The sequence below is a fragment of the Cebidichthys violaceus genome, unplaced genomic scaffold (genome assembly GCF_023349555.1).
Source record: "Cebidichthys violaceus isolate CVI_PGR_0920_01 unplaced genomic scaffold, fCebVio1.0.p SCAF_10, whole genome shotgun sequence".
NCBI classification, from domain to species: Eukaryota; Metazoa; Chordata; class Actinopteri; order Perciformes; family Stichaeidae; genus Cebidichthys; species Cebidichthys violaceus.
Genome location: NW_027176263.1, coordinates 2,438,715 through 2,464,982, shown reverse-complemented (window position 1 = coordinate 2,464,982; position 26,268 = coordinate 2,438,715). Strand labels below are relative to the sequence as shown.

General features: G+C 40.0%; 1 protein-coding gene across 1 annotated transcript; it reads left to right on the top strand.

Annotated features, from left to right (window-relative positions):
* The first annotated feature begins 957 nt into the window (after positions 1 to 957).
* On the top strand, positions 958 to 26,268 carry pgbd5 (piggyBac transposable element derived 5). Its single transcript, XM_068720536.1, has 7 exons — positions 958 to 1,690; positions 7,009 to 7,439; positions 11,339 to 11,473; positions 14,744 to 14,918; positions 17,441 to 17,638; positions 18,956 to 19,061; positions 19,538 to 26,268. The coding sequence occupies exons 1-7, from the start codon at positions 1,306 to 1,308 to the stop codon at positions 19,731 to 19,733; spliced, it is 1,626 nt and encodes a 541-aa protein (XP_068576637.1). The 5' UTR covers positions 958 to 1,305; the 3' UTR covers positions 19,734 to 26,268.

Below are 26,268 nucleotides of genomic sequence, written 5' to 3'. Positions count from 1 at the left end.
CAGGCTCCATAACGACCTTGCTAACCAGCAAACTCTGATAAAATATCCTGTGCATTAATGGCTTTTTAGCTCAACTGAACTGATGCTGCATTAAGATACATTTCAAACATGGCAATTCAGTTACAAGTAACAGTACCCTGAACATCCAAGTGTTTCTTATCATAGTGACTCTGGGGGATATTTTTTGTTGTTGGTTGTAGTTGTTTGTTTTTGTTCACTTAAAGGCTTGAATAGGTTATACTGTATATCACCTGCTTCAAAATGCATGTCAATCTTTGTCCACCAAATAAAGGTCTCTGGGCCTTGAGACCTACAAAATAAAATAACAATAAATAACAAATACGGAAGGAGGAGATTGAAAGTTCACTATCGACCTTGGAAAGTTGACAAAACAATCTGGTCAATAGGTCCATTTGTTGTCATGGATGTTCAAACTTTAATTTTTGTATCCACTTTAAGGACATCTTACCCCTCTTGGCTTACAGGTTCATTATTTACGTATGTAGTTGACAAAACAATCAAATAGACCTAAAAATATGAACATTTGCAATTTTCTGACAACTGCATACTCCCTCTGCACAGGGCTATATTGTGATACTGCAGGATGAAAAGCCCTGAAGAGGGCTACTAAATGCACCATATGGTGGGATTATGTTGTTCAATGTGGAAAGCGTTTTTTTATTTGTAAATAGGGGTGCAGAAAGAATTCTTAAGCATAATTCTTTAGTTGATCACATTGTTTTTATTGCTTTTTTTAAGGGACTATATTCTCATGGTCATCTCTTCTATCCTGTCGTATTATTATTACCCTTAATCATCATACTTTTTCCACATTTTAGCCGCTCCTCCCTGAGATTGGATGAGAAAATGCATCTTATTGGATGGCAGGGCAGGGCTGTGGTGTCAGGTGATGCAGAGGGAGCCACTATCTCTATTTTCTTTCTTTGTGGGGAAATCACTGGTCTCTCAACCCGGATGCGAAGCCACAGCTATCGATAATTTTGCAGCGCTGTAGGCTAAGCAACGGGGCAGAAATATTTCAGTACCCTTGAAGCGGACAGCTCTCCCCGGATCCTCACGCTTTCAGACCGCCGGGCTCCGCATCCGCGCCTGGAGTACAGGCACTGCAGGGTCATAATTCATACCTAGGATAGGGGAAAGTGAAGCGGCCACGCTGAAGGGAAACACCTCCCTGCGCTTGCAAGATCGTGACCACTTGCACGCCACCAGAGCCGTAGTGGAAGGGTGAGAAAGAGGGAGGAAGAAAGGGAAAGGGGGGAGAAGAGCATCACTATACGGAGAGAGATGGCGGAGTGCGGGCGGAAGGCGCTGTCTCTCCTGGAAGCGGCCCGTTCCCGGTACGAGAGCCTGCAGATATCCGACGACGTGTTCGGCGAGTCCGGGGATGACAGCAGCGACAATCCCTTCTATACCACCTCCGGAGACTCCGACTCCGACAACTACATAGCCGAGGCGGGCGAGGAGGAGCAGCCGCAGCAGCAGCAGCACCACCACCACCACAAACGGGGCGATAAGGAGGGCAGCGGACACCGCGGGGGATCTGGAGGTGGTGGCAGCGGGAGCAACGGAGCCGGTCCCCCGGGGTCTCTGTCCCGTAGTCAGGCAGAGGAGGAGGGCTGGACGGAGACTCTGCAGGATGTCACGGTGCCGCCGTTCAAAGAGACATATGGTGAGAGGTGATGCGGCATGAATAAGGTCATTTGTGCAGGGAAGAATCGTGTGTGTGTGTGTGTGTGTGTGTGTGTGTGTGTGTGTGTGTGTGTGTGTGTGTGTCTGTGTGTGTGTGTGTGTGTGTGTGTGTGTGTGTGTGTGTGTGTGGTTGGATGGTTGGATGGATGGAGACACTCAGAACATGTGCAGTTCACGTTTATGTTTTCTTAGGTCAGGCAGGACCTTTCTGTGGCTCTTGGTCTGGTGCCAAAACAGCACACAAAAGGCCATTGCTTTAAAACAACTGGATGCTTGTTTCATTTTCGTTTGTGTGTGTGTGTGTATGTGTGTGTGTGTCCATCCTAGTGAGTGAGTGACACAGAGAAGCATGGTACTGCATCATTAATTGCTGTTAAGTTCATGGCATATGCTCGGCCTTTGATACTTCACCGCTTGGAGCTGTTGCACACATGCTGTCCTGTGTATGTGTGTGTGTGTGTGTGTGTGTGTGTGTGTGTGTGTGTGTGTGTGTGTGTGTGTGTGTGTGTGTGTGTGTGTGTGTGTGTGCTCATGTTTCAGGGCAGGGCAGGGAGACATGCTGTTCAATTTAGAGAATCAGCATGATGTCTCTCCTGGTTCTACACACATATACACACACATTGCATTAGCATAGTGTACTGTATGTATGCAGAATACATGTACAAATGCATGCTGGCCTTTGTCCTCCTGCACCAATTTAATTAACAAAATGAATAACTATTAACTATTGTGAGACACAAGCTAAAGGCGTTCTGATTCTGGTTGCACACTTTCTTTGAATGTGTGTGTGTGTGTGTGTGTGTGTGTGTGTGTGTGTGTGTGTGTGTGTGTGTGTGTGTCTGAATTGTGACAGTTTAACAGCACTGTGCACCCACACCGCTCCGTCTTTCTTTGTCTCATTCTATCTTTGTGATTATTGCCCCAAAGCATGATGTAATTTTGTTTAAAACCTGCTGCTAATCAACATGTACCAAGCTGTTAGTCTCCTCTTCGTTTTTTATCCATTTATCTATCACTGAGTACAGCATGCATCAGGCAGCAGGGTTTGGGTTGTCACTGTCAGGCTCCTCCGCTTCCTCCTCTTCTGCCTCAGCTGAGGCAACAGTGATGGGTAGTAATGCCTTCCTGTGTCCACTGTGACATGATGTACTGTGGCACCTTTGGGGCTGAACCACCAAATGGCTGTAGCAGACATGGACCAAGCTGCTCACACATAAGAAACACACATAGGAGCATAGACATACAGAGTCAACAGTTAAGGTCAACAGAAAAATGTACTCTCTCAGAATGCTAAATAAAAGACCCAATATGAGGATGAGATAAAACATCTTTAAGCATTGTGTCTGCTGTTGGTATGCCACCTAAATTGAAGGTGGTGGCATTGGCCTGTACCAGAAAGTTGGATGACTGAGCAGTAGGCCAAACAAAATACAGAACAGCTCTGTTTTCTTCTGTCCATGTTCCAAATTTGAAGGGTTACCAACCAGTAATCCAGCTAACTTCAGTAATCCTACTTTATGATACAGGGCCCAAATATGCAGTGGTGCCTATTTCACTTATCCAAAATAATCCAAACCAAACTGAGCTGAGCTTGACATAAGAGGTTCTTTGGTGAAGTTACTTCACCAAATAACAACCGTCAAATAGAGCAGGATGTGCAGGAAGTATACTTTCCGGTTGTTGTTTTTTTGCTCTGTTGACCTAAGCCTGGGAGTCAGCAGGTGTGTTTGTCTGCTTTGTACAGTCTGGTCTGGTTTACTGTCTGTTTGCACAAGCACAGCCAGTGTGGGTGTGGCCCCGCCATCTTGCATCAGGGTTGAGATGATTAAGAGCTGCCTGACTGGATGGAAGCAGGACTGCCATGGAGCAATAATCACACTTCAGACCTCAACTAAGAGCGTACACTGATTTTAATCGGCCTGAACAGCACAGATTGACTGCATCCTGAGCATCAGCGTATCTAGATGCATTTTCTCCACCGATTTTCATGGCATGGGATGAGAAGCTGCTTAAGCCACTAAATCGGCTCATGGTGGAAATCTCATCAGCGATATTTTTTTATGATATGTCAGGATTTCTCTAGTCTGCCCAACCGTCTGTCTCTGTGTCTTACTGTCTAGCTGTGATGGTGCTGACACAGACACACTGTTAATGTGACAGCTCCCATCCATGGAGACTGTGCACCCCCTACATAAATCATCAGCCACCGTCATACAGCGTTGAGTCAACCTCAAGCAAACTCTCAAAGTCTGGATTGTGTTTGTTTACAGTTACAGCGGCAACTCCTCCTTGGTTTTGAAGAGTTTTTTGCTTGCGTAAAAATGTGGTTGAGCCAAGGCCATTATCCATATATCCACATCTCAGATTATATAACCACCTTATCGTGATGTTGAAGGGAATTATGAGCTATTTATTCATTCACTTTGCTGGACATGTCCGATAGATTACTAGGACTCTCCATATGTCAGTTTTTCTGCCTGACCCTGTTTTTCTGATAGTCCTGTTTGCATGTTCCCTCTTACCATTGCAGAGACATTTGAAAAAAAACCGTAGACTTACACAGACTCAAAGGGAAATTTGCATTTATACCGGTATTATAACGCTACTATAAGGTACATTTACTGTGTGACAAGCAGTGATGCATGTTTGACTCTTTTAACACACATCCAAATATTCACAAAGAAAACTAAAACAAAAGACACACATTTTATCCAATATGGGGTATAAATATGCAAAGACAAAAAAACTAAATTAAATGAAATAGAATAAACTATAAATAGCATCTCAAACAAAACAAAAAAGCTAATATAACTTGTTTCCATGTGGTCTATTGACTTACAGTGGAATTGTATTGTAATGGTAATAATAACTAATACTACAAAAAAAGTACACAAATTTTTCCACAATCAAATGTTTTTATTATTTATAACTAAATTCTACTTAAGAAAATTGGACAGAGATGATCACAATGCTTGACTATTTAACATAATTCTGTTGTCAAAATAAACGATTCATAGCAAGAAATAACAAAATGAGTTGTCAAAGTCTTTGTTTCACATATGACGACTTGTTTCTGATGTAATGCAGCTCAGTAGAACACAGATAATTATATGTGATTTGCCCTACACTCTAGATATGATATACTGTGTATTGACATTAAAAACATTTCTATTAATATTGTAGTCTATTTCAGCATATTGTCCTGCCAAAGCTGGCATTCTATGAGAAAATAATAAAAAAATCGTCAAACTCATGTTCTTTTTCTGTAATTTCCACTAAAAACTGAGCGTAAAACATGTTTTGTCTACGTGAAGGGTTTATCCCCCCCAACTACACAGTAATCTCTCATTCTTAAATCCATGGCTATAAAAGCTTTACCAGGCAGATGTTTGTCCCTCGTCGATAGAAATACTTCAGCAGATAATCATGAGGGATTATACTCCTCTCTGTAGGTGCAACGTAGGTGGAGTTTTGTAATAGCCACGGTGGGAAATGGATATTTCAAAGCTTCCCTTGTAGAGAAACATTAGCTAATATTTGTAGTCTGAAGAAAGCATTATGTAAATGCTTGATCCAGTTTTATCAGCATGATGTTGGCTAGATTGTAGACCAGCTGGCAGGGATGCACAAAGAAGATCTATGGAGGAAATAGATTGAAACAATCCCGTTATCCATAAAAATGATGAGTTCTTCCTCAGGTTGTATTTTTGGCTTACTCCGGAGATGAGCTGATGTGAGTCATTTTGCCTCAGTGGACCTTGCTTCTGAATGTCAAATGTTTTTATGGAGGAATGGCTTGTTCTGAGGAAGTCATGCTAGATTTTACATTCAGCTTTCAAGTCTCATGGAATGCAAATGAGTGGATTTCCAGCCGTGCCCGGCGGCTACTTCTGCTGTCTTGGCCGCAAGCACCAGCTCTGTGGGTCTGCTTGTCTTTTTTTCCTCTTCTCGTCCTCCTCCACGTGATGTACCTTTTAGGTTTATGCCTTGTGCATGTTATCTTTAACTCAGCATTAACAGACCGAAACAAAAGACCTTCATTATTGTTGTTGGAGCCACTCAGGACTGGAAAAAGGATAGAGAGAGAGAGTAAAAACCTTGTTCTGCTCTGTTCAGAGATAATGAGATTGTGTTGTTCTATTCAGCCTGAAGTTGTTCTGCGTAACGTCCAAATTCCCTCTCACGGATCCAACAACCTTAAAATCTCTTAATTTACTAGAGCAAACACATCAAGCCAGTCACTGCATTGTGTATTGATTGTGTGGCTTCAATGCAACACCAAAAAGCATACAGACGGAGTGCTTTTTAATAGGAGTTAAATGTCCCTTTCCCCTCATTAAACTGATGGATTACAATATATGAAAGAGGTAAAATAGCTGTATTGGAAACGTTTTACGTTCTTTATGCTAGTAACTAATCTTATTTTCATTTTTTTCCTGTAAGCTTAGTTAAATGTTTATTTATTATCTTAAGCTGTGTACCCTTTACTTTACGATAACTATTTAACTTTTTGTACTTTAAGCAAACTATTTTAACTGTTTGTCCATTACTTTAAGATGTGCAAGATGTGTGTGCAACAGGTTTAGTTGCTGCCATTATTTGGTTTTAAAATGAAGGCGTTTAAACGCTGCTGTTTAAACAGCCACATCTCTCATCAGCTGATGCTTCACTGACATTGTGACGCCTTTCATTCACGGCTCCCTCCTGACCCGACTATCAGATCAGAACAAAATTTTGACTCGATGCCTGCCATAACACTAAAGCAATGAGACACTGAAACCTTCGGCAAGCGTAGAAACGCCACACCGTGACAGGGATCACAGTGTGGTTGCTGTCATGTTGTGTAGATGATCTAACAGCTGCCCTGGGCTCGTGACATTTACACCAAAGGTTTCTGTGGCTGATTCATGAAAAAGCGCAGCGATTTCATGGGAATGTATATGTTCTTCTGACGATTTAATACAATGCAAGACTACCTATATTGATGATTGTTCCCTCTGTGTCCTCTCTTCTTATGAGATATCAGTGTAGTTTATGAACGCAAGAAACAGTTTGTATGCATTCCACACAGCCTTGACAGTGACAGCTCAACACAATCTAATTTTATCGTCTCTTACAGTGTCAAAAGAGAACCTTTTATACAGTCAATCAACTTGTAGTCATGGTGCCAAAGTTTAAAAACTGGGATTAAGTGACAGTTGTGACTTTGAGTTAGCCCATATGGGACTCTCTATCTGTCAATCTGTCTATCTTCCTCTATCATAAGTGGGTTTTTTTCCCCTTCCTGTCCTGATTCAGGCCCTGCTCAGAAGATGCCGGCCACCGCCACAGCCATGGACTTCTTCCAGCTCTTCGTCCCTGACAACTGCATCCAAAACATGGTCACCCAGACTAACATGTATGCCAAGAAGTTCCAGGAACGCTTTGGCTCAGACGAAGGCTGGCGTCCCGTCACAGCCCAGGAGATGAAGGCCTTCCTGGGCTTTGTCACCTCCACTAGCGTGCACCGCTGTGAGTCCGTGCTCAGCATCTGGAGCTCGGGCTTTTTCAGCAACCGGAGCATCGCCTTGAAGATGAGCCAGGTGCGCTTTGAAAAGATCCTCAAGTACTTCCACATCGTGGCTTTCCGGCCGTCACAGGGAAGCAACCAGGGCCTGTACAAGATCCAGCCCTTCCTGGACTCGCTGCAGCAGTCATTCAGCTGCACCTTCAGACCTTCACAGACGCAGGTGTGTGCACTCTGTTACGAGCCTGGGTCTTCCTAAAGCATCCTATAGCACAGTTGAGCTTATTACCTCTCCTTCATAATGCACAGTAGAAATGTGACAAGTATGAACTGCTACAGATGGCAAACAACATACTAAATATTCAGAGACATTTTAGATTTAGTTTAAGACATAATAGACGCAACATTGTTGAATCATTGTATTCTGGTTATCAGCGTAGGTTTCACTCTAAGATATTAGCATGCACTTTTAATACAGAAGCTAAGGAGTTCCCCATTTAGCTTGTAAAATAAGAATGTCAAGAAAATCTGCTCTTGAGTTAGAGCAAACCATTTAAATAGCTTGGCAGGGAGTCGCAGTTTCAAAACCATCTACACAGCAAGTATTTGGATAACGCAGTCATTTTTAACTGACTATCCTTCCAGGGGCCTCATTTCAACTTGTTTTCAGTCACACTGTATGCATTAGAGCCACATTTATGCAACTGGGGCAGTGGAGCGCCTGCCTTGCAACTCTATTTTGGGTGGGCTGGAGTTTATTCAACTCCTGTTTGACTTTCTTCTCGAGATATACAGCAGCACTACTGATTCCAAAGGAGCAGGGACTAAACAACCTGATCAAAGTAGCATCTGTTAAATCAAATTAGCATTTCTATATCAGTGTTATGCTTTTGTTCAACTTGATTCATGTAAGAAAACAATACAAAGTGCTCCTCGCTCAACCTTCTTTACTTCCTGATGAAAAACAGGCGTATAATGTGTGTGATTAATTGCAAAAGTAGAGTAATAGAGTGCTGTGGCAATTTGCAGAGGGAAAAGAGAACATAGCATGTAATTTGCTCCTGATTGTCCCAAGTTATTACATTTTTATTTACCACTTACTCATGAAAATGGTTGCCATAAAAGTCAGAACATAAGGTTGCTTCCACTTCATTGAAGGACTTTTCTCATTCAGCTTCATGTTCTTCCATAATCATAATAAATAAACTGAGGTATTCAGATTCTGGTTATAGCCAGGGTTGGCTAATCATATTCCTGTGGGATCTGATGCCAACTCTGCAGACACATAGAAATGAATGAATTTCTGGGAAGTAGTTGATTAGGATGCTTTTCTGCAGTATGAGTGCTATAGCATCATCTTCATTGTGAAAGATGATGTCAGTGCTGTGATGCATTTGGGAATACGGGCTCTTAACAGCAACCTTATATCACATCCACATCTCATTCAGCACATGTCCTTTCATGGTCAAAAAACTTTAAGTGCAAATGTTAATGAGTTTATTTCATTGTGAAGAAATTAAGGGATTCACATTAGTGCTCTCTATCCACTAAACTGAGACAATGAGGGCAGACCGTCTGTCAGACAGCGTGTGTGTGCGTCATTCGCAGTACTTGTGTATCTAGGGCAGTTTGTTTTATCTGTTGGTTTTCTGTGCCAGGGCCCAGATAGTCAGAGTGGCACAGACTGAAACTGTTGCTCCACAGACGATGGAAAAGTCATCTAGCCATTGAATGACTGACACAGATGGTAGGAAAGAAGTTGAGCTGGTTTTAGTTTTAATTCATCTATTGTATATTTTCTTGATGAGTCAATTAAGGATTCAGTACCAACAGTCCAACATTATTTAGTTTGATATTATGGAAGAAAACCAGCAAATTGTCACATTTAAGAGGCTGTAACAAGAGGGTTTGGGTAATTTTTTCAAAATTACCTATTTTCATTATGAAAATAGTGGCTGATTAATTATCAATCAAAAAATCAATTCAGTAATATTTTTAATTGAGGGGAAAATTACCAAAGGGAGGGAACTGCTTTGTCATCATTTTTGAATACTTCTATATAATATTTATTTACATGTGAGGCTGCATGACCTGGATTTATCTGCCACTTAGCATTATTCAACAGGATGTGTGTGTGTGTGTGTGTGTGTGTGTGTGTGTGTGTGTGTGTGTGTGTGTGTGTGTGTGTGTGTGTGAGTGTGAGTGAGTGTGAACAACATCGGTGCTGAATATTAGCATGTTATGTCAGCACCTTTTGACAGCGACGCCTCAAATTTTCTGCGTCAGTCTGTCAGTTTTGCCGTCGCTGAGAGGATCTGTTGACACTGCTTTGCATTGATTTGCACGTGTAACCTCTTTGAGAGCATTTGTCGCAGTCCTAACAGAACATCCACTGCAAGACAGAAAATGAGTGGATAGATTGATTTCCTCCTTTCTTAGTACAATACAGGATTAGTGAACCTGTTCAAATGATTAACTTAAAGCACTTGTGTGCTTTAAATGTATCCACCTTGTTTTCAGCTGTTACAATAAGATGCAGAGAAATATCTGGTCACCAAGAGAAACCTACTGCAGTAGCAACGGCTGTGCTAATGTGGCAGCTACAGGATGAGATGTTTCTTAAAAGGCCATTGTGGTTTGGTTGATGTCATCCATCCAGAGGCTAGGTAGCCTCATTATTTTTCCACTTGTGTAATCCATAACTCCACATTTGACTTGGAAATGACTTGTTGCTCTTTGTCCTGGAGCAGGAGAGAGCTGTTGGTCACTGCTCACTTCAGCTTCAGTCAAATCATGATGGAGCGGGAGGAGGAGGAGGCGGGGTAGACACCGGTGGAAGGGAGAGCCTAGAAACATTTGAAATGCAAATCTTTTTTGTGTGGTTGAAAGCATCTCTGGAAAATATTAATAGATAAATGTACCAAGCTCATGTAATCGTCCAAGGAAGGGTTTAATATTTGGTTTTGTTCGTGAATGTTCTGTTAGTTCCCAGACTTTTAGTATGTGTGTTCGGATTTGTGAATGTGCGTCCATTTTTAATACTTTATTTAATCCCTGTTAGGACATTCATCGTCAGTATCTGATTCTGATCCTAACTAGAAGAGATAGTGATTAGGCCAGGGAAATATTAAAAGCACAAGAGGCAGATGGAACAGTTCACCCTACTTTTGAAAAATACTTTGACATTTCTTTAATTATTTTCATCAGTTTGACGGATGACCACAACACCCAGTGGCTGATGTGACTTTTTTGGGAACAAAACATAAAGATATTCAGTTTGCTATCATGGGAAACAAAGAAAAGCAGCTTTTTGCATTTGAGAAATCGGAATGAATGATATATTTTTTAATATATCGGAATTAATATTAGTTGATTACGAAAATGGTCGCAGATTCATTTTCTGACCATCAAGTAATCGATTAATTGACTCATCGGTTCAGCTTTACTTTGCTTGTTCTGAAGGTGGAGAGTCATAAAAGCATGAAAATAGTTTGAATCTGTGTGTCTATATTATATTTATATCGTACTTTAATTTTGATCAATTTGCACCATGCAGCAGAACCGCTGATAACTTCTTTGACTTTTTTCCCCCCAAGGCTCACTGAATTTAATGCGTCAGCCAAAATTCAGGACAAAGTTACATGTCTTGTCTATTTAGATTTTGTATTTAGTTTATTTTTCATGAGGTTTGGTCTGAAGCTAGAATACTCAAGCACATACCATGAAAGTACTGTCTTTACTGTTTTGTTTTTTAGTGGTTATGGACAGATGTAGACAGAGAGACTAAGAGAAATACTGAAGGGGGATAACATACAAATGCAAAAGAAGGGTTTTTCAGTCAACACAGTTGAGAGTGGGTTTCTGCCAAGAACAGTGTTTGTTTTTTTTCTCTCTGCAGTATCGCAGGCTTGTGAGGATCTTCAGTTGGCTGCCTTCTCTCTAACCCTGAGCTGTGATGTTATATCATACTCAACTTCATTCTTATGCCTCACACAAATACTTTTTATTCTCCCTTGTCAAGGCCAGCTATTATTCCAGGAACACATTGTGTATTTTACTTGTTATATAAAAATCTGCGGAGACAAACTCACATGTACAGTTACATTGCCTGTGTGCTTCCAGGTTCTTCATGAGCCATTGATAGACGAGGATCCGGTGTTCATCACCACCTGTACGGAAAGAGAGCTGAGGAAGAGGAAGAAGAGGAAGTTCAGCCTCTGGGTACGACAGTGTACCTCCACCGGATTCATCTGTCAGGTAGCAGCAAACAATACTCATAAGCAATCAGAAATCTGAATGGAAGCAGGATACAGATGAGAGAGAAAAGAGTACATGTTTGTGTGTTTGCTTTGAGGGTATTTTAATTTGCTGCTTTTTAACTTTATGGTCGAAATCAAATATGTTACATCAAAAATTAAATAAAAAGTCCTGCAGAAATTGAAAAAAAAGCTCTTAAAAAGACTTTGATCTTCACCAAGTTTCAAATCTCATTCTCAGCTTGTCGATATTGCATCATATTGCATTCAGCCAATTACTTGCCGGCACTACAAAGAATAAAATCACATTTTTGGGCTTTATACAAATAAAACTAATACACATTTTTAAAAGTAATCAAACTCATCTTGAAATGAGAAATACCTTCTGGGCAAAAATATTGGTTGTCAGATTTTTCTTCTGAGGTAGTTTTAGATTTGAATATACTGCTGGCTCTCATCTCAGGCAGGCAGGGCTGCTGCTCACTAACAACCGTTCTCTTACTGCAACCTTCCACTACTGTTCCTTATGTAACACTACTGTTTAACTGAGGCCAGAGACTGCAGGAGGACTGACAGACATGACCAACCCGAACCATTACAGAGGACAGAGGAGAAAGCATTCAAAACCTGCAAGAGGTTACAATGTTTGTTCTGTATTGTCAAATTGGTGACACGTGAAGGAGGAAACCTCTTAACTACTACCCAATGTTTGGGAGACAGGATGCTCATCCTGTATGTGAAAGCACTAGTTTTTCCACCGGATTGGAGGTTGTTAAAGCCATTTTTCTATCAGTGTACAAATATTGTACAGGACTCTCACACACACGTTTGCACTGCTACACTGAAGAGGACACATTTACTTCCAGCGGTGTTGTTTGACAAATACTTCAGGTTTTATTTGTCTAGGTTTTGGGAGATCTGTCTCTGAGATTTCTTCTTCTACTCTAATACAATACAATGGAGGTGATGGACATTTTTATTGTGGTGCTCACAGCTAATAAGAGTTTTTTTTATCAAAATTAAAATAAAAATAATCAATATTTAAGAGGTTTGTAACAGCGTCCCTGTTCTAGGAGACCAAAAATGTTACGGCCACAACAGAGAATCATTTGGCTCAAACTTGTGAACTGCAACAAACACAAAGGACGCCATAACGGAGTAAGGTTTATAATGCCATGGATTTACCAAAACTATGAGAGTCTGGAAGCCTGGCCAAAAAGAACAAAAGGATGGAGGAAGTCTGGGCCAGCCACTCGAGGGCTGATTCAGGGCCATCCCCCCTAAACTATCAAAACAGGGACTAAACCAAACTACAAACAAAGCCACAAAAACTACCCGACCTCCATCCTCAAAAGAAATGATTCCAAAAACAGGGACCAAAAGTAATTCATAACTACCACACCCTTAGCTAGTGATTCTATATATTTCACACAAAAAAACGATCACGAACAATGCAACATTGACAATGCATCAGCCACAACATTATCCCTGCCAAAGATATGAAGGTGTCCTTATGCAAAGTGCGACAACTTACAAATGTTGCTGCTTCTTACACTAAAAACACAACAAACTGTCCTTACTTCCCCAATCGTCCTATACAGTCACACCCAGTCTCAGTACAGTTTATAATACTGACTTGACATCAGAAACAATAAAACAAGAATGTCAGTAAAGCATGCTAGCATTTTCTTGTTCGGGCTTGAGAAGGACCTGTCCAATGACAAACTTAGCCTTTAGGAGAAATCTGGTACGAAGTACAGCAATACAATTACACCACATTGTAAAGAAATGTTTGTCACTGCAGAGAATCCAAAAGTGGAAAGATCTCAGTTTCAAGACTAAGCTGCAGGGAAAGTGTTGCCCTCTGTAGCCTGGATGTAGTCCACAATTACATTAGTGGAGATCAGATCAGGATCACGATCAGAATTATAATTTGCCTGTTTACTCTCTTTTTGTTATCATGGCTCTATATTGAATAAAAAATAACATCAATTCATATTTTTGTTCTTGTAAACCTAAATCTCCTGTGTGCAAGAAGCATCTCCGTCATTTAAAGGCATATCCCATTATCCAATCCGTTTGAAAAGTAAGCATTAGCATTCACACCGACTGTGGCCATTTGGCAGCCACTCAGTCTTTACCAGTCAACTGATGTGTGTCTGCACTCAGATCTTCTCTCTTTTAAATGAATTGTGTCGAGGGAGACAAAAAAAAATATCTAAGAAATAAAACAAGTTAATGGAGTGAATCAATGAGATTCCATTAGCCAGTGCACCACACATGGATACAAGAACACACACAGTTACGTACTGACCACTTAGTGTAATAGCCAAAGGCCTGACGTAAATGCTGGCTAATCAGGCTAATGCTGTTAAGCTTGTGAACAACAGCAGGAATATAAGTGCAAGAAGGACACTGAGCTGTTTGTGGGTGTACATTTCTGTTTGTATGTATTTGATAATGGCTTTCTTTGGAAGCCAAGCTCTTCTTCATGTTTCTTCTGAGGCTTCAAGGGCGTCATGTAGCATCGTGCTGAGCTAAGACGCAGCCCAGTCTGCCTTGATCCAGAGCAACATATCGCAACGGCAACTGGCCAGATTGTCATGAAATATTCATATTCACAGCCCCAGTGGGTGCTCCTAAAACATTTTGAAAAGTTAGAGCCTAATTTAACAAAACTTATTTAGCAGATTACCGTGACGTTTACAGATTACATTCATGTGCTCCAAAAGATGATTTCATTTCATTTCATTTTAACTTCATGAGCTTTTCTTATTGCACCAACATCAGGCCAAAATGTTATGTTACTGTAAATTTTTTTTTTTTGGGGGGGGGGGTGTAATGCTTTTTATGAGAGCATCAACAGTAAAGAGATGACAGGAAATGAGGGGAGAGAAAGAAAGAGGGAATGACATGCACCGATCGTCCCTGTACAAACACCAACGATGCACCTTAAACGAAAATTATAAATGTTATTGCCATATTACTTTGAAATCTGTCAAACGCATTCATGAGTCCAGTTTTGATTTCAGCTACACCATGGCCTGTTCTCTAGCGTTACCGCAGGACAAATTGAAAGCCTCTACTGGTAAGACTTTACGAAAAACAAAATCGTCAACTTGTTTCAATACACAAAATCTGCAGCCTGGCAAAGTGTGAGGACTTATATCGCAGCAGCAGGAGTAGAGGAGAATAAAATGGTATTTTGAACTGAAATGAAATGAGCTGCTTCTCTATCTGTTTTATCTACATGTCCTTTCTCTTTCTGCAGATCTCAGTCCATTTGAAGGAGGGCACAGATGGTCTGGCCACCTTGAAGAACAAGCCTCAGCTCCACAGCCTCGTGGCCAAGCAGCTCTGCCAGAACATCTCTGGCAAGAACACCATCATCTTCACCGGGCCGTCCATAACGAGCCTCAGCCTCTTCACCGAATTCAGCAAACAAGGTACACAAAGAAGTTACAAATAGTGAATATTGGTCTGTCTCTCTAATGCTGCCTCAATGAAACATCTTTTCGTTTTCTATCTTCCTGCTTCTCCTCTGTTATTTCTCTCCCTTTTTCTGCTTTGGTGTGCAGACTGTGTTCTCACACCTCATCTCGTCTCCCTCCCTCTTTGCATTTTTGCGTCTCCAGGCTAAACAGCACAGAGAGGGAGACGATCTGTTGCATTTCACCTTCAAATGAGACTTCCCATCACTAGAGTTTCAGCTAGAATGATTCATTTTCTTTTTCTTCATGTGTCTTTACACCTCGTGTGAACCATCTTTAACCATAGAATGTGTAAAAGCAGAATCATGTCTCTGTCATATGTCAATTACAACATAGGCTGGTGGATTGTTCTTGTAATCGTTTTCTCAGCTAAGGACTTAAATGTTTCTAAAACAAGATAAAATGTCTTGATGTTTTAGAATTTTTTTATTTTGCCCACGTTTTCTTCTACATCTTGACAACTAAATCTTAAGTTAAGTGACTTGTTAAGACGGATGGCTTTCTTCCGCGGTTCAACCAACATCGACCATAACAGCCCCACGATGCTCTGCAATAGACTGTTAATTGTCTTTTGACTTGCACAATAAATCATGGAAGATTCAGCGGGGAGAGTTTAGCCTGGTCACTGCTCAAAAAATCGATACGTAAAGTGGCGACTTGAAAGAAACGGCATTTACTGCAACACACAACAATGAGAACACTTGAATCCAAACAGTTTTTGTTGTTTTACTCTTTCTGTTATAGCCTACAGCCATTATTATCTTATGTGATCTGCAGGAAATAGTTTTGGAAGAAGTTGTGATATTTTATGCTGATAATCCATATTTGAAGCAGGTTTTTACAGAGATCTGGTTTTGATGTTCATTATACCAAAGGCATACTTTATTATGAAAGCATATAATCCTGTTGTGGTTACGGTGAGTCACATCTGAATTATCTTCAGTGACCTGTTTTCTTCTTTCATAATAGTAGCAAATGTGGGACAGTGTCCTCGTTCTATAAAAGGCTCAAATTTAGCAAATCAGTTAAGAAAACAGCGAACAAATATTCAGCAAACAGATCAAAATTTTTTGATGATATCATCAGCACGACCTGGAAATTTAAGTTTTTACATTCGCATTACCACAAATGCTCTTTCACTAAACAATAACAGTAAAGCAATTTTAAACTCAACCGGGCAGATTTGAAAATGCCAACTCAAAAAAAAACAAGTCCACAGATATGATCAATATTCTGTCATCCTAATTGGACGAAGCTATCACGAGGCATTCAGCCGAAAGAAAACTCAGCTCTGAGCTTGCAAAGGCATGGCCTGACATTTTTCTTTCAAATTTATCATACTGGATTAATTAGCAGAGTTAATTACCTCTGCAGCACTTACTGTGGACACACACATACACACACACACGCACACACATACATGTATTACACAGATTGTCCAAATTGAGAACATTAACAAATCAGCCGCACTCAGCCACATAATAGTTTCGCCGCTGCTCATCCATGTAAGAAATATAGAAAAAAAATGGCATAAGAAGAAAAAGAGAAGAAGTGGGACAGCTGTGAGAGAGATAAATGTTCTACAGTATTTTGTTCTGTGAGTTTTGGTTCAACTCAGTAGCAGAATGCATAAAAAGCACAAAAAATGCTTAGGAGTTACTGCAGGGATGGATGAGACTAGGGCTGAAAGGAACAGTTATTAATACATTTTTCAAATAATAGTTTGCTCTATGAAATGTCAGAACACAGTGAAATAAATAGCCTTCACAATCTCCTGAAGCCCAAGGTGATGTCTTCAAGTTCTTTTGTCCAACCAAAACCCAAATATAAATATCTATGTAAGAAGATCAACACATACTCACATCTGAGATGCTGGAACCAGAAGACAATGATATTAATTTAGAATTTAGTCACTATTAAAATAATTGTAAATTATTTCTCTGTCGATCAACTAGTTCATAAATCGACTAATCATTTCAGCTCAATTTTTGTAGGGCTGCAAATAATAATTATCCTCATATAATTTCTTTGATTAATCAGTTGGCTATTATTCAAATAATGGATTAATGAACTCGTCTATAAAACATAAGAAAAAATAAGAACATTTTAATAAAGAAATTTCACAAAACCAAAGTTGACATATTATGTCTTGTTTTGTTTGACCAATAGTAAAAAACGCAAAAACATTTTTCTTTAATATCATAGAGGACTAATACATATTTGAGAAGCTGCAACTATTTGCAATAATTCGCAAAAAAAATGACAAATTATTAAAATTATGACCAAGTAATTGTCTGCCGGTCGACAACTGAATAATATACAAATTATTTAATCTTTAACTGGTATTTTTCTATTGTGAATAATTGTGCCTGTACAGTATATTTCCTCACATCAGTGTATATACTCGTAGAATGTTTTTCCGTTTCAGAGGTATACATACAACTGCCAACATGTCTTTGTATTTATGCCGTCTCCAGATATCTACTGTTGTGGTCTGCTGAGCACCAGGAAGAGCGACTGTACAGGCTTACCACAAAACATGCTGGTCTGCAGCTCCACGCCAGCGCAGCGCGGCCAATCACGAGTAATGATGAAAGGAAGCATGTCACTGATCAGCTGGTACAACAAGGGACACTTCAGGTTCCTCACCAACGGTTATTCCCCAACAAAACAGGGTAAATGCTGCTGATGTACCCAGAACTAAAACTCTGAAAGTAGATTTGTCTTGTTGAATCATACATCCTTTAAGAAGGAGACGGTGCACATAATATGCATTGTTGCACAAAATGCATGAATTTATAATTGTAGGAAACCACAAATGTCATGAACCTGACAATTTTTTTTGAAAATAGGATAAGCTTTACTGTTATTTCTGGATGTTACCATCAGGTGAAATTTGCACATCATTAAGCATTTGTGTCAGGAAAAATCAATGAGAGCTTCTAATCCATGATAATCCATTTCCAGGAGGCGGCAGGATCATGATATTCCCCTTCTCTCAAAGCGTAATCCACTCTCCTTGAAACAGTTTTGTTAGGTTTAAACTCAGTTGAAGGGCCGCAGTGTGTTTGAGCTCTTTGAATGAAGAATGTGGAAGCAAAGTACCAGATCAGTTAAACTGTCTCTATCCCATATTGATTTTCTTTCCCCTAGCTGTCCGCGTGTGTGTTTGGTTGGAAGTGTTTTTCACTCTAAAAAAGGAGAACAAAATGAGGTGCAAATCCCATCAATAGCTACAACATTGTGTTCTTATTATGATTTAAAATAAAACTATATCATGATTAGTGATTGTTATATGATTAACTCAGTGCTGACGTAAGCGTTTTATATGATAACAAGAGTCTGGATTTAGTTCACGGCTAACTAGATGTTGCAGTTATGAAAGAAAGCATAATTCTGCAACTGCATCATGTATTTCTTGCCCAAATCTAGAGGTGATTTTACCAGACAGTTATGGAGATGCTGAAAGTTCCCAGAACAGCTGAGATGTTCTTCTTCATTAAGCATCTTAAGACATTCTAGAAAGTGGAGCATCCAACCAGCCATTTAGGAAATGTTTATAGCTACACACATGTAACCGCTAACACTAATAACGGCTGCATTCCCATTTCCATTTCCATGTACCTGTTTGAGTATATTGTGCCTGCTGGCTCACGGTCACGGCTCACTGGTACTTAAATGGAACGAAACAGTCGCTAATGTTGTTACCTGTGCATCTCCAGCTGTGACAAGTCTGAGTGTTTGCTGCGAAAAAGACTAATTAACAAAGCAGCCCTGCAGTTTTCAAAGAATGAAGAGGCCTGCTAAATTATAAATGGGAACGAGGGGCACCTGGGCAGCCTCCAATGTAAAGGAGCGTTCCTTTTCCTATCCCTTTTCTGGTTGTTTGCCGGGTGACCATGTACTGTAATCTTGAGAAAATGAGTCCCTTCAGTGGGCTCTCTGCTGTATGTCTCTCACTCTCATTTTTCTGGTGTGTGTATTTGTGGCAGGTATCATCATTAAGAGGAAAAGTGGGGAGATCCCATGTCCCTTGGCTGTTGAGGCCTTTGCGGCGCACCTCAGCTACATCTGCAAATATGACGACAAGTACAGCAAGTATGTACAAAATAGCAAGTTGTCTCAAGACGATACAATTAGCGTGTGATCTTTAACCTGCTTTCTCCACATTGTCAGCTAAATATTCAAGATAACAAAGACAACAAACTCTTCCTGGCACTCCTCTCTCCAACTCTCACTCACGTTTCCAACGTTGTCTTCGGGAACAAGCCAGCTCTCACGAGATTTCATAACGATACTTCTGTGAGACTTAGTTAGACACAGTAATAAACAGAGCATAAAGCATAAAAGGTAAAGAAAATGTTTTGAATTGCCTTGCAGCTTGTTTCGAGGCAGCTGTTTGCAGCACTCTCCCTCAATACTGGACTAATTTCAAAAATTGTTGTACCCATTAGTCACTTAGACATAAAACATGGATAAATAGAGTCCAGGTTGGAAAACACAGAAGTCACACTTTTTTGATAGAACATCTTTGTATAGAAACCCTGGAGTAAGTCGCTATTTTCCTCCCACAGGTACTTTATCTTCCATAAACCCAACAAGACCTGGCAGCAGGTGTTCTGGTTGAGCATCAGCATCGCCATCAACAACGCGTACATCCTCTACAAGATGTCTGACGCCTACACAGTCAAACGATACAGCCGAGCGCAGTTTGGAGAGAGACTGGTCAAAGAGCTGCTGGATTTAGACGACTGCTCCCCCACACAGTGAGGACGAGGAGGAGGAAGAGGAGGACAGCCAGAGAAACATAACACACACACACAAACACGATCCCCACAAATTTACACTTCACTACGGTTGTACAGACACTGCAGTCTGTGTCTATGTTATTATACTGAAGCAGTGCCAAGCCTGTGTCTCTCTTCCTCTAGTTGTTTTCCGTGGTACTGTAAATATTCATTAACACACGACTGCACTCTACACAATAGAGAATCATGAGCCATGGGACAGTTCACATGTCTCAACTGCAACTTCTAACCACATAGATTTACTAAGGATTTGTCAGCAGGAGCTATTTCACAAGCAGACACGCAGGCGGGAACAATGAAACCGGGACAAATTCACCGTTAAATGATGTCAGCTTCAAGTCTTAAGTCTTATCAAAGAGTGAAGGTATTGATATCAGCCTGAATCACCCGTGTTGAGTGTTCAAACATACTCGTCAGGCTAAAAGGCTACATGTAGCTTGATATTTACAATCTGCAAAAACACCTGTGAGCCTGTAACAAAAGCTTAGTAAACCAGGACAACCAGGTGTGTTCACACGCTGCATGCATAAAGAATCTGGATCGTGATGTTCTCTTGTTTGGTGTGAAAATGATTTTCGCTCCTGGTGGGTTTTGAAAATGTATGTGTGTGTGTGTGTGTGTGTGTATGTATTTATCAAGTGGAACTGCCATTTGTGTGTGCGACGTCGAGCCTGAAGACGTAAAATTACAGCTATTGTGACCCAGATGTGTCGTGTTGCTGCATACTGTATTGAGGAAGACTGTCAGGTGCCGTAAAGCCACACACAGCAGTGTGCCACCAACTCACAGCCTCCCACTTCAAAAGAGCCAAGAAAGACAAAAAAAAATATTTATTTTTAAAGCTCCTGAAATATTCATGATTGAAAAAGACAACAGTTAATGTTTTAGGGGGGAAACATTCTTAGGTTTTATTTATTAAGACTTAAACAAAACCCAGCATGTGAGTGGTTTGATCAGATTTGACTGCCATTATAAAGTAACAACCACACAACTGTTTTATCTTAATTCAAGGATTTCAAAATCATGAGAAGAGCGCAGACAAAAACATAAATTTCTCATGGGAAAATGGGATTTGGCAGAAAAAATGTTCTCTCATAATAGGAAGCAGATTGAGAAAATAGTTTTTTAGGGTCTTTAACAAAAAAACTGAACAATAAATGCCATTTAATCTGCAACCTACTTTTGTACCAACACTTTCAAAGGATAGTAATCTCATCTTATTTGTCTATTTTAGTACTCACTTAGTTAACTGTGCTTTGCTGGGCGTAACAAGTTAAAAATCTCCTTAATTGAATGTAATTAAGCCAGTGTTGCTAAGCAACGAGTACAATCTTGTAAGCGATATGGCATAGGATTGGAATAATATTGCTTGGCAAGATTTGGTACAAGAAGTAAAAACTTACTCACGTGGCTTATAAGATGTCCCAGAAAACCAAACGTTGCTTAATGTAGACAAGAATTTGGGGCCCTAATTTGATCAGGAAGTCCAAAAATATGATACATGATTTTATAACTGGATTGTTTCAATTCTAATGGGAACTTTTGCAAGAAATAATACCTGTGGATATACTGTTGGTTATACATGTTTTTAAGAACAATCACATAATACCATCTCGTCTGAAATGGCAGATTTCTTGCCAAGTAACAGATTTAGACCTGCCACCTCTCGTCCAGCCAATGGAAGTGTGAGTGAAGAGGCGAGCGTTTGTCTGATTAAAATGCACTTGCTGTCTTCAGACCATATAACCACACTGCTGTCTGTAGCTTTAATAAGGATTCACTGAGTCCACTTTGCTTTGCTTAACATGTTATGCAGTCAACATGTTATTGTCATGGTGGAATCACGTTACGTTGCTTTTAAGTGAAAGGTTTTGATGTGTGCTTGCTCAATCAGCATGGCTCGATGTGTGAATACATATTACAGTAAGATGGCGGTGGTCTTTACGCTGGCAGAGCAGAGTTGAGGAGTGATTCACTGGCAGGACTCGTGCACTTTCTCTCATCACAGTCTTGCACTTTGAGGAGAGTTGTTAAGTTAGCAACATGTTTACTAGATAATCCTTTTAGTTTTGAACCCAGTGACACTGCTCTTGGAAAAAACATGCTAATAAATTAATAAGTTCTGTAAATATACGTAGATAAATTAAATGGATTATATAAAAAAAATGCCAATGAAATAAGATGGAAAAGTAATGACTATAACCAAAACAGAAAAGATTTCCACTGTAGATTTAGAGTTCAAGGTACAGTATGTGTGTGTATATTTTGTTTACAAATTACTGCACTGAGTGTGTGTCCATAATCACTGAGACTCAAGATTGTGATTTTTTTTTTAATACTTTTTCACTAATCCAAAGCATTGTTGTTGTCATTGTGGCACTTGTTGAAATGTGTTTAATTAATGTTCACCTCGGAGTAGCAATGTCAACACCCTGTCATGTCATGTAGTTGTCAACTTGTGATTTTAACGTTGAATATTGACTAATTCCACACACATTTGATGTGAAATCAATTGGGTCGTAAGCTGGAGCCATTTTAGATATACACGTTATTTATTTTACCAAGAGTGTTTTGTCTAGTCATGCCCAACTGTGCTGTGCTGTAGACTGCATGTAAAGATGGATGACGTTGTTACATTTTACTTATTTAGCAGCTGGCTACTTTGCTAGCTTGCTAATTCCCCCGAACGTTCATGCTACACTGGTTACAGAAAATGAGCCGAACAAAGTTGTCACTCCGGTGATAACGATGTGCTTTCCTACGCCCCAAACAGAGTGTGTGGAAGAATCATTCAATTGTCATTTGGTGGCTTGCTAGTTAGCTAGCTAGGTTGGTAATTCCAGCATGCTTTCATGCTACACTGGTTAAATAAATTGAGCACACATGGGAGATGTTTTCCTCCAGAAATCTCTTTAGGGTTAGGCAACAAACCTAGTTGTTTAGGTTTAGGAAAGGATCATGGTTTGGGTTAAAATAAACCCTTTCTGGCAGACAGCCCTGAAGGCAAACTTCTCCTGTGAGCAAAATGAACCAAACAGTCGAGGCAACGAGTACTGGCCAAACACAGCACAGACCAGGCAAAACACCCTTGTAAAAAAAAAAACACACACACCCTGGAGTGTAGCAGCAAGGTGAGATGGTAACCCACTGGAGGTCAGAATACTTCTCCTCCACCTCAGAAGGCCCTGATGCAATGTGTGTACCTGCAAGGCATGTTGTGGTCTCAGTAAGGGGCATGGATGCAATCATCACTGAAGCAGAAATAGACGAGGCAGGCTGAAAATGATAAAATCCAGCTCTTCAAAGCAAAATGACCCCAAGGCGTGCATCACAAAATGGTGAAGCACATATTTGTCACACAAACACCTTGTGATTGCCAAGGATGTGTGGGACATCTGCAGAGGTTTTCTGTAGTGCTTATATCGCTCGGCTCAGAGCAAAAATGAGAAGAAATTATGCACGAGGGACTGTGGAAGGCCATGGTTACTTGGAAACAAATCATATATGAGTGTGAAAGAGTAATATTTTCTGCCCATATTATAAAATTGCTATCACCCCAACTGCTGACCGAGAGCTGAGCGGCTTCATGTCGTCTCCTTTTTACCATCTATCAGAAGAGAAGGGCCGTCGATCCTCCCCTATAATGTTTTTTTTTTCATTTAGTTCAGAAGAGGGTGGAGTTTTAGAGCAAATAGATCAAACATGGCTTCATTTGAAACTCTCAGGTTGATACCTGAAGTGATTATTCTGTCCAGCCGGCTCTATTGATCAGCCATCAATCAGATATTTCTATAGTGCCTTTTCCGTACATTTTTCCTCTCATTGCAGAGGTTCAGTGTTGATGTCCTGAGATAGAGTTGATGTGAATGATTAGAACAGTTTAGATTTAAAAAAAATGAATAAGGTAAAATTCCTGTCCTACATGGTGTGAATAATAGAAACTAGAGAAATAAATCTATCACCTCCGCAGTAGAGTAATGTTTTATGCAGCCCTATGCCCTTGTTGCTGTAATGTTTCACCTTAAGTAATATTTCACAAAAGTGGTGCCACTGGAGTCAACACTACATCCTTTTATCACATCTCAAAAACATATATGTCCAAATAAAATGTCTTTATAAATTAGGTCATTTTATTAATTATCCATAAAACATGATCATTTTACCAGGAAGAAATTATCCTAGTGATGGATTTTTTTGTTTACATGGGTAAACTACTATGTAGGAACTTAGTTTGTATCTTGGAGGAAAGAGCTGAGCCCCCCTAGAGTGAGAGCGTCCGGTCTCCAAATATAGCCTTAAAACAAATTCCACCAATATAAAGCAGAGGAGGAATGTCATTTTGCTGGGTCTTGCTAGAGCAGCATGGAGTTTTTTCTCTCCATTTTCCACCTTGTCTCCTTTTACAGATAGCAGAGTCGTCTAATATCTTTCATTTATGCCCATTCGTTTATGTCAGATGTGCAAATGGGCGTAAACAAAGACAGATGGGAAGGAGCAAGGTGCTGCTCAGCCGCCATGACAGAAATATTTGTCTTTCATCCAGTTTTGTCAGTCAAAATATTATCCCAAAATCAAAAAGATGCCATGAAATAAATCACCCTCACTGTTTGTTTTGTGGTAACGCAATGCAGATGTTTGTGGTGTACTGTGTGTGCCAGTTTGCCATCTCTGTACAGTCTGTCTGTGTTTGTATCCGGAGAGTGAGACAGTTGTCAGTAAAGATATTTAATAATCTAAGTCATTATCTGTGGATGTGATAAAGAATTTAAATGGCTGACCTCAGGGCTTCATAACTAACTGCTGTACAATATATTCACTAATTGAAATGACATACTCTAAATGGACTTCTATAACTGTATCAGGTGCTATCAAACCACTGTTCAAGTAATAGTAGAGTTAGATTTGTTGTTGTTGGAAGCTCAGCAACCAAACAATGAACACCAAGGTCGTATCACGTATTTCCGGATGAAATGTCAGAAATATTAATGTTACCAGGCACCCAAAGCAAACTTTAACTGTTCAAGTGGTAGAACTATTTCACGTCATATGATTCTGGTTTGTGACGGTGGATGCAGGATGTTGAGTACTGTGGGCTAAAGTGTTATCTAGTTTCACAGAAGCGCCAGAAGGATGTGTGTATGTGCATGTAACGTTGGGTGGAATAATATGTGTAAAATAAATGGTGTACGCTGGACCAAACTTTTCTAAAAATGTGTATGGTGATGAGTTGAGCAAGGTTGTCGTGTGTATGTGTCTTGACTAAAACTTGCTACATGTGGGAGGTTTGGAGAAGCTTATAATTCTGTTGGAAATCACCAGGATTTCGCAGATTTAGTGTCAAATGTGCATCGTTTTCTTGATTTGAGTGCAGAGCCTGTGTTTACTAAGACTCTATGATTAATAGACGATACACACTGTAATACCTAATACATAATCTTTTCAATTTAGCTTTCAATTCAGCAAAAACACTCAAAGACACTTGTTGGATTATTGTTCGGATTATTGGGGTGGAACAGGGGGCTGAACATTATGTTTTATTTATACACCCTCCCCTCGAAAATCTCAAAATGATATAACAGTATTGTTCTCTGCATATGGCAAAACACACTTTTATGATCCACTAATCTGTTTATTTATTATATATTAAATCTCACAGGAAAGGCTGAAATAACGTATAAATATGGGAATAGGAAAAACACAACAGACGTTCCCTCAAAAGAAGTTACTACTACCCTCCCTTCAGCAAAAATAAAATGAATCCCCCTTTTTTTGACTGATCATTTTTCATACTTTCCTTTATTTGACAAAATGATCCACTTGTAGACGCACAAGATGCAAAACTTCTGTGTGAAATTAGTATTCTGTGCTCAGCTGCTACTAAAAAGTCACAGAAACAAAACAATTAACAGGTTTCAAATGTGGGTGTGTTTGTTTTGTTATGTGCTGGAGGCCTCTGTTCTCTAAACCTGGAGAGCAGCTATACTGTATGGTTGCCTGGTTTAAAGCCCATCTATTGTTTGCCAAACCTCTGATTGTGCTGAAATATTTGCCTTCAGCACTTCAAGGAACGAAACCTGTAATTTAATTTACAAGGCCAACCTGGTCATCTGAGTATTTGTTGCTAAATGGGGTTTGGTCCTAATGTCATTTCTCACTTTATTTGACCTATGAACTAAATTATTAAGGACTGGCTCCCTCTGTCACCTGCTGTCACGCTCAGCTCCTACTCCTCCTGAAGTGTGTGAATACACTTTCTGCTTCTCTGTTAGTATTTTTCTTTTGGTTTGGATCAGCTGGGCTACATGTGGCTGACATTTTTTAAAGTTATGTAAACCTTGACAGCGTTAACACTTAATATGTTCTGTCTCACCTCTACTTAAAGCTCTGTATATTTGCCTCCATTTTGCATACACAGTATCTAATAAATGTTCCTGGTTTGGTACACCAGTCTCGCCCAGAGATGTATTGTGATTGTGAAAAGTATATCATGTGTTGGT